This window comes from Abrus precatorius, unplaced genomic scaffold (assembly GCF_003935025.1).
Source record: "Abrus precatorius isolate BTA unplaced genomic scaffold, Abrus_2018 Scaffold2, whole genome shotgun sequence".
Taxonomy (NCBI): domain Eukaryota; kingdom Viridiplantae; phylum Streptophyta; class Magnoliopsida; order Fabales; family Fabaceae; genus Abrus; species Abrus precatorius.
In genome coordinates this window covers 35,300,663-35,310,545 of record NW_020874362.1, presented here as the reverse complement: position 1 = coordinate 35,310,545, position 9,883 = coordinate 35,300,663, and the positions used below count along the sequence as shown (strand labels likewise).

General features: G+C 27.1%; 1 protein-coding gene across 3 annotated transcripts; it reads right to left on the bottom strand.

Moving 5' to 3' along the window:
* On the bottom strand, positions 1 to 3,081 carry LOC113859114 (malate dehydrogenase 2, peroxisomal). 3 transcript variants are annotated; one of them, XM_027491929.1, is made up of 9 exons: positions 2,792 to 3,081; positions 2,372 to 2,587; positions 1,845 to 2,159; positions 1,546 to 1,635; positions 1,382 to 1,465; positions 745 to 780; positions 554 to 643; positions 369 to 463; positions 1 to 273 (listed from the first exon to the last, which is right to left on the bottom strand). In XM_027491929.1, exons 1-9 carry the CDS (start codon positions 2,861 to 2,863, stop codon positions 195 to 197), a joined length of 1,077 nt encoding a protein of 358 aa, XP_027347730.1. In that variant the 5' UTR covers positions 2,864 to 3,081; the 3' UTR covers positions 1 to 194. The 3 variants fall into 3 exon arrangements, with proteins under 3 accessions (XP_027347730.1, XP_027347731.1, XP_027347732.1); XM_027491930.1 differs by having other exon boundaries at positions 1,848 to 2,159; positions 2,792 to 2,976; XM_027491931.1 differs by having other exon boundaries at positions 2,372 to 2,580; positions 2,854 to 2,878.
* Between the last annotated feature and the right edge of the window lie 6,802 nt (positions 3,082 to 9,883).

Genomic DNA, 9,883 nt, shown 5'->3' with positions numbered 1-9,883 from the left:
AGTACAATAGGCCGATATTGTAGTAGATTTCAGATCATTATGCGGTTTCACTGATGTCAAATCCTTTATCATCAGCAGTTAAGGTTGACACCAAAAATTTAAAGTACTATTCTTAAGAAGCAAAACCCACTATGAACAAAGGGAAGTATTACACAACGTCCCTTTTATTAAAGAGACAAAACTAGTTTTCATGATCACCCTTGTTTTCTGATGAACTCTATCCCCTTCTGGATGCTTCCTTCTAATTCTTTCTTTGCTTTTTCCAACCCAATCCTGTTAAGTTAAACGGAAAGTTTTCACTTTTTGTGTTGCTTATGTATGATGTATCCAAGAAAATAGGTATTAGTTTAATAAATAACTATGATTACCTTTCATACTCATTCAGGGGACCCAATTGATATACCTCCTCTGCTCCACATCGACCAAGACGTACCTTAGTTGCAAAGAAGGGAAGTTCTGTAACCTATTGAAAATATGTGTTACTGTTAAAACAAGATCTGAAAGAGAAGATGAAGAACATGTAACAACAAAAAGATGGCCTTGAAAATGGCACCTGAGAATCAACAAAAGCACACTCCACTACCCCAGCTTCTCCTTTCAAGCCATGGAGGCATGCATCAGCAAACTTGGCAGCTGCATAAGCCTAAACAATCAAGAGTGGGATTTCAACTTAGCTAGTCTGTCTAGTGGGATTGATACTAATTGATAATGCTTGCAGCTGTAGAAACATGAACACAAACTAACCATTGATAGTGTTGCTGAACCAGCTCCAGCTTTTGCCTGTAACATGAACAATTGTTGTTAAATTGTAATTAATATTCAACCACAACCATAGCGTATTTAAGATTTCTTGAATGTCTTAGGTTGTGCATTATGGACATTAAAATTTGGTTGAGCAGCATCATTTGTTTAATTTGTTTGGGAACCTTCACTCTTTTTAACATCACTGAAAGCAAAATTAACACTGTCACGGGTATATCACTTTATGATGATTGGATCAATTTTATGTTATCATATCACCTCAAAAAACATATTGTTAAAGCATCATATTATATTTTGCTAATCTCCTTTAATATTTTACAGTTTTGACATATATACATGAATCTAAATTATCAACCAGTTTTACTAATGTGTGCCCATTGGCACACAATACAAGATCAATAAATAGTGAGTTTTTACTGAAAATTGTATCATTTAATGTTACTAATACATTAGATCTTGTGATTTCTAATAAAAACTTCTATATATAGGTTCTTTTTGTGTGCCCACAGACATACATAAGAAAAACCGATTACCAATATATTAATTTGCAATGAATCTTGTGAATTATCCCTCTTCTACTCCAATCACATGTCTGAGTTACAGATTTACATGACATTACCTCAACAACTTCAGTACCACCATTTTGGATGCGATTTGTCAGGTATTCAGTTTCTTCTGCAGTGAAGCTACTGGGAGGCTTAACCTACAAAAACCAAGTTTAAAGAAGGTTCAGTGACCTGTTCTACAATACTTTTAAAAGTGAGCAAGTATTCTCTACAAGACCTGTGACAAAAGAGGCAAAATTGTGACTCCAGCATGACCTCCCACCACTGGAACATCAACCTCTCTTGGATCAACTCCAAGCACCTCTGCCTGCAAGAAGAAAAAACATGACAGGACATACACCAGCCTGTATTCATACAATTCCACTATATAGTATACAAATCTCACAAAGTAGAAATATCTGCTGTGTTCAACCCACTGTAATAATTGCAAATACTTTACAAAACTATATAAACAAATTAATTTGATCCAACAGTGTACTCAAAATTAAATTATATGAACAGAAAAGCAATGCTTACCACAAAAGTATTTGCTCTCACAACATCGAGGGTTGTAACACCCAATAGTCGCTTTGGATCATACGTACCAGCTTTCTTGAAAACCTCTGCAGCAATTGCAACAGTGGAGTTCACTGGATTGCTAATCAAGTTGACAATTGCATTGGGACAACACTTGGCAATTCCTTCACAAAGGGTCCTCACAATTCCAGCATTTATTTTGAATAAATCATCCCTTGTCATCCCAGGTTTCCTTGGCACCCCAGCAGGTATAATTACCAAGTCCATCCCAGTTAGTGCACTCTCAAGTTGTGGCTGCCCCAGAAAGCCACGAACCTAGGAACCAAAAAATAAAATAAAATTCAATTTACATGGCAGCTGGACATTGTTAAATTCCAGCATCAATTTTGCAATAAAACAATTCTTAATCTTTAAATAAAGATCCAATTAGAAAATCTATTGGAATCTTCATTAGCAAAACAACTACTCAATTTTGTGATACATTTAATCGCTAAAGACAATCAACAATTCTATGAAAAGGAAATTACCACTGCACCAGTGTCCATGTGACTAACATCAGCTGTGACACCAGGGGTGTTGACAACATCATAAAGATGAAGAACCGAAACCAAAGGGTTCATCTTCATCAGCAATGCAACGGGTTGACCAATTCCCCCAGAGGCCCCCAAAATTGCAACTTTGAATCCGGGTGCCCCACCTTTTGCTCGGCACTCATCTCTCTTAAGAACAACATCACCTCCTTCCTATAAAACAGACATGGCAAGTCAAACACACAAGATCAAGCAACCAACAATCTTTGCCACATGCAAGGAACACAACACAGACCACGGTGTTTCCATGTTAATAGTAATGAACGTTGAACCTTCTAGCTTTGTTAATTGTTAGTTATGTAAGAATAGTTCTTTGCATTAGAAGTTTCGAGGTCTAAACTAGCAGTGTAAAGAAACCTGAAAATTTGAAGGGTGAAGATGAGCAGAGATTCTTGCAATACGCTGATTGGCTCCTGCACGTGCTTCCATTTTTATGTATCACTAGATAAGGGAGAGGGAGAAGCAGTGTGTGTTGAAGCTGAGGAGTTATATATGGGGTTGAAAGCTAGAAACAAATGAGGGTGCAAAAGAATATAAAGAAGAAAAATGAATGGATAAAATTAAAATCACAATAATGGGAATCAAGAAGTTGACATATATGTCCAATGTTTTTCCCGGTTTATAAAATTTTCTACAAAAATGAATTTTGTGTGGAATCCAGTTTTCTGAAGCCTTATCCTATCATCTTCTTAGGCCTCAAGTGAATGTGGCTCTCAGAATTTTAACCAAACTTCCACCGGCCTCTATTGGTGTGGCATACTTGTAACTATTTTTATATTCCAATAGCGATTCATCATTATGATGCCTTTTAGTGACAAAATGGTTCAGGATCAGGAAACGTTTGATATGTTCCACGTAAATGTCGTTGGCTTTCTTGCCTTATGTTTGACACAGAGTAGGAACTGATAGGATTGGGTAGGTGAAATTAATCAATTCCAAATGAATTGTCCCAACGTTTTAAGCACAGTAATAGTTTTATATGAAACAAACCATCTATCCAAAAGAATATATAAAGTCTATTTCTTCAAGCAGATCTTTGGCATTTTCCATAGAAAATAACATGTTTAAGTCAAGTATAATAATAAACTAAATTTAAATAATTTTTTTTATAATTAAATAACTTTTTATTTTTTAAATAAAAATCAAAGATTATAATTTAAAGTACTAAAAATAATAACATTAATATTTTTTTTTTCATCAATCAAATTAAAATCTTTAAAAACTCAAAGAATTAGCCCCATTACATTCACATGTGTGTGATAAACTTAATTAGCAGGAAGTCTTCAAACTTGATGGTGTACAAAATTTCTCAAACGCTAGTGGTACCTTGGTAGCTTTACTTCCTATGATTCACCATTTTTTAACGGTTTTGCTGCTTCCTTCAGCCACATTACATTTCCCACGTGGAATATATCCTCCAATATTCTAAGCCCATTAGCTCAAATGTCCCACTTGCTATGTATTCTCCAATATTCTAAACCCAGAAACCCAAATGCCCAATTGACTTTAGCCAATTAAAATAGGTAGTTGACAAAAAAAAAGGGGGGGGGGGTCCTGGCCAATTAATGTTAATATTTACTTGAATTACAAAAAAAATTTAAACAATATTTTAGATTCTTTAACTATATACTTGCATTTACTTTGAAAAACAGTAAGAATTGGTCGCATATTAACTGCTAACTTACCTAAAATTTAGAAAAATTGATCCATTTTAAACATGGGCCAATACTATCGCATTTTAAGATTGATTAACATGTTAATTCTTTACAAAAATTAAGGACATATATTGAACTGTGTTTGACCAAGAAGAGAAGTAACATATTTTTGCAATGATTATGATTCAAGTAAGAGAGGGGAGAAAAGAATTTGTTTATAAAAGAGATTGATAACTTATTTTGTTTATAGAAGGATGAGAGGGGAGAAAAAAATATTTTTATATACTTGAAATGATCAATTAAAGTTATTAACTAAAAATATTTTTGTCTAATTAGTCTGAAAAATATTTTTTTAAAAATCTTTCATTTTTATAAGAAATTTGTTGGTCGTATTATTTTTTTATAAATTTACAATTTAAGCATATGAAATTTGCATGCATGATTAAAATAAATAATTATTTTTTAATATTAAAATGGAAAAATATACTATCAAATATGTAGATTAATTAATAAAAAGTTGCTTCAGCTTAATATGTGGTTTAAATTCAAATTTCAATGAAAATAATTGTGTTAAATATTTAAAAAAAAGTTTTGTCTCTTACCATGATTCTACCTGACTCGAGCAGAATTATCTTTAATAAATGATACATATATTTTTAAAAGAATATATACATCATTTAATAATCAAATCCTAATTATAAATAGATAAAAAATAAATAAATCAAATTACTTTAAATTGATTTTTAATGTGTCTATAGAAAATTCAAAAAATATTAAAAATTTTATTTTAAAAAGATTAATATTTTAAATTATTAATTGATTAAATTTTATAATATCTTATAATCTTTAATATAAATTTCCTGTAAATAACTTCATATTATGGACGTTAGAATAAATAATTAATTCGAAAAATGTCTTTCACACTTAACTTTTATACCAATATCAGATGTATAAATGTAACTAAACAAATATTAGTTTGTTTTCATTAATCCTTTGTAACATTACACTTAAATTTGAGAAGAAAGTGACTCTTGATGGATAGATATACCCTTATCATAAATAAATATATTACTATGTGTGAAAACATGTTATTCAAGTTAAAATTATAAAACAAATAAAAATTGAAGAATAAACTTTTGAGCAACAAAAAATTATATACAATATACTATAATTTATTAATTTAAATATCATTAATCTATCTTTGCAACATAATACATCATATAAACAAACAATTTAATTTAAATTTTACTAATAACATTATATGTGTGAGGTAGGATCTTCTAATACTAGTATAAGTTTTAAAACTCTTAAACTTGATTAGAGTCTTTTATTTAACTTATATTTAATAGGTTATAATTTATTACTTCAATAACCATTAGTGTAAGTTAAATAAAAAACTCAAATCAAGTATAAAATTTTTTAAATTTATACTAGTATGAGAAGATCTTTCACACACACACACACACACACACACACACACATATATATATATATATATATATATATATATATAATAAATTAATGATATATATAATATCATTAATAATGTGATTTTAATTATTTATGAAAGTATATATTAAATTAAATTTGTAAATATAATATTTTATAAATATGTTATACAACATCAATGAAAATTTGTCCGAACGACAAGCGGTTCAATATTATTTAAGTAAAAGTCTTGAGTTTGAGTCTTTGTATATATAAAAAAAATATTATATAATCAAAAAATTTAATTTAATAATAAATTTATAAATAAGTTATTTCATAAAAGTAATGGAAAGTTAAGATAATTTATATGAGTAACTTATAAATTTGTTCTTTATTATTTTTAAAATTTATTAAAATAATCTCTAAACTAAGTAAAATTTATTTTAGTTTTTAGTATATCTAATTATTAGTTATTTTAGTATTTATAATTTTGAGAACTTATCCAAATAATATATAATCAAAATAAAATGTTATTTTAGTATTCAACACAAATAATTATTAATTATTTTAATTCTTAACGTATATAATTCTTAATCATCACTTACACAATTGTTCTAATAAATTAAGTGTCATGTAGATATAATATGTAATATTTAATGATGATATAAAAAATATTTAATTAATTAATTTAGTTCTTATAAAATCTTAAATTTAAAAATTTTAAAAATTAAATTAATAAATTTTAAAATATATTACTTTATTATATTATCATTTAATGTCACATAATATAATTAACTAATAATTATTATATTAAGTTAACTTATTTTTTAAAATAATCTTCTCTTACATTATTTATCTTTTTAGAGAATGTCATCAAGGTAGTGAAGATTTAAGGTTTTCTTTGAAGTGGCATAAAGGAATTATAAAAAATAGTTTGAGTTAAATGGAAAAAAGTATGAATGCCAAAGAGCGAGAGTGATTTAGTGGTGAGAAATGTTGAATGCATTAATTGAAACTTGTTGGATAAATGAGTTTGGAAATAATTGAAGTTTCCAAATTCATTATACTTTAAAGTGTTATGAGCACGATATGAATCATGTGCTTACATGTTAGTTTCTTTGGAGGTGACTTGTAATGCTTTAGATTGATGAAGGAACGTGATATGGTTTTGTAAACAAACTGGTGAGTGGATATATTTTAATATCACACTGATATTTGGTGATTGTTGTTCATTTAGTTTTTGGAAGGAGAAATAAGTGAGAAATATTGTGTTAACGAATACATACCCAAGGTTATTTTTAATAGCAGCTAACAAGGAGGCTTGAGTGGTGGACAATGGACTATTTGAGATGGGCCAATAGGTGTAAAAAATTCTTTAGAGAAAACAATTGTTTTCATGAGAGGAAGATTAATAACAATAGTTATGGGAGATTATGGATGATACGAGGCCAATGATAAATGTGAATGGAATATTGATGTGGAAGTGTGATAGTAATAAAAACTATCCCAATATGCTTATCACTACATTCATAATTTCTTCATTGCATGTAGTTGTTTATAATTGTGTCTAGTGCAAGTATTACGTAAAATTTGAAAGGTCAGTGCACTAAGAAAAATAACGGTATTCATGTGGTGCCTATTGCTTAATGTAATTCCAGTAAGGAAGAATTTGACCAAATGCAAAGTGACAATTCCATCAAAAGCTTGTGGGTTATCTAATATCGAAGATGAGGACATACTGCACTTTTTTTTTTTGTTTGCATTGTGGTATTTCTATGAGACTATAGTATACAATGTTTCAACAGTTTGGTATCAATATATGCTTACATAAAAATTTGCATGAGACATTACTAAGAATGTATGAAATTCGACATGGGAAAAATAATTAGAGAGAATGTGTAATGATGTGGACAATTGTGATGACGATGTCAGTGAAATACCACAATTTACGATATACTTACCTGAATATTATTTAACACATCGTTATTAAAAATTTGTGAAATATTTTGACTTTAGTGAAATAGTATTCTTTTCAATAATGGTGTGTTAAATATTAATAAAATACTTGATTAAATTAAGTATTATTTTTTAAAGTGGCTAGCTGGCAAGACCTTTGAAAAACTTAAGTGTGCGAATTGGATTAACGATTCTTTAACATGCAGTGATAATTGCATTAGAGATATAATAGATTAAAGTACCTCTAGTATTCTATTTTTTTTAATAAAATATTAATATTTTAAAAAATTAATTAATTTTTTGAAACAACTAATTTTTTAAAAAATAATTAAAAATTATATATATTAAAAATTAACATAATTGATGATCACATGTTTTAAATACTAAAAATACATTTTATTTAAATTATAAATTAGCTTAAATTATTTTTGAAATTATAAAAATAAAAATAAATAAAAAATACATATATTAAAAATTAAAATAATATTTTATTATTAATAAAAGTTAATTTAAATAATAAATAACTCAATATTACTTAAACAAGTTTTCAAATTTAAACTTATATATACAAAAAAAATTTAATAATAAATTTATTCATCATATCCAGTAAGGGACCTAATAGTTTACTATTTATCAATTTTGGATGGCTTGAATTATCAGAAAATCCAAACTAAAATTCGGGTGAATGCTAACGTCTACTAAGACGAAACCAGCGTATCATTGATTCTGCTGATATGAGCGGTCGTATCAGGAGGAACCAATTATTGATATTACTAAATAGTCCCTTTTTCTTTTTTTATAAAAAAATACTTCAAAATGATTAAACTGCTCCATAGTCATTTTCTATTTATTGAACAGAAAAGATGTTGAAGTGGCTTAAATGACTAAGAATGTGAATGCTAAAATATATGCAGAACGTTTCTTAAGTTTTATAAATTTATAATATATATTATGACTTTTATGTGACCACGTGCAATGCGAGCACTAAAAGAAATTTTGTTTTGCCCTCGTATAACACGAGATCATATTTAAAATCAAATCATATGCTACAGTTTCCAAAATTATTTAATTATTTTGTATTCAGAATGTTTCTTAACACTATGCTTACATATCCTCATTCTACACTCCTAACATATCCTTTTAAGGGATTGTTATCCATCAATTAAAATTTATTACAAATTATAAATTAAAAATATAATTTTATATTTTATAAAAAAAATTAATACTGCACTCCTGGCACTCCTGACATAGTTTAATAGATTTTATTTTTAATAAAATTATAATAATTCTATGAATTTTATATAAATAAAAATATTTACAAAAATTTAAAAATTTATATAAAATAATAAGAAAAAAGTTAAATAACAACTCTCATCTTTAAAATTTAAAATAAAATTAATAAAAAGTGAATAAAAAATAAAATAAATTGTAATGAAGGAAATGCAATTCATATATAATTTTAATTCTAAAAAACATATATAGCAAAACTATGAAAGAGAATAATTTTACAACATTGAATTAAATTGATGACTAAACTCTATTTTAATCTCTGAGACAGTACGTCTAAGATGTGTAGTCTTTTTGAAAGGTTTTGTATTTGTATTTTTAATTCATATTTTTACTACCGTTAAACTACTTTTAATTAAATTTAATTCTATATAAAAGCAAGGATTCACTTAATCTAACTGAAGAACCAATCTTAAACATGCAGACCCAATTACCACAATATTCGTAATATGAGAAGATATAAAAGAAATTTTGAATTGCAGTTGCAGCAGTTTAGTGTGACTTTTGTCTTTGTTATTTTAGGATTAGTATTTCTCAACCAAATTTAGTGAACGTATATTAGCCCAAATAATGTGTTACGTCATGACATGAATGCACAAATAAAAAGACCTATTAAGGTAGGTAAGAAGCAAATCCTGTTTTCTTTATTTAAAAGGAAATATATACAAATGTCCAAAAATTAACAAAAGAGGAAGGTAAGCCAATACACAAGCTATACTTATTACTTAAGTATGTATAACCACCATCAAGTTTTTTTTAAATAATAATATTTTAGTTATCAATAATAATTTTGTTATATTATATTAGACTAAATTAACAAAATAAATTTTAAATTAGTAAAAATATTATAAATAAATTTTTAAAATCAAGATACATTAATATATGAGGAGTTGAAATATAAAACTAAAAAACTAATTTCAAAATAAGATTACATTAATATTAAAATTAAAATTAAAATTAAACTAAAATTATATTTAAAATAAATACAAATATTTAATATAAAAGAATCACGTTATCTAACAAAATTAACCCTTAAAAATATTCTTACCAGAAAATAAAGAATCATATTTATAATCCGAACGTGATTTGCCACTATAAAAGAAAAAAACTGGTTCATAGTAGC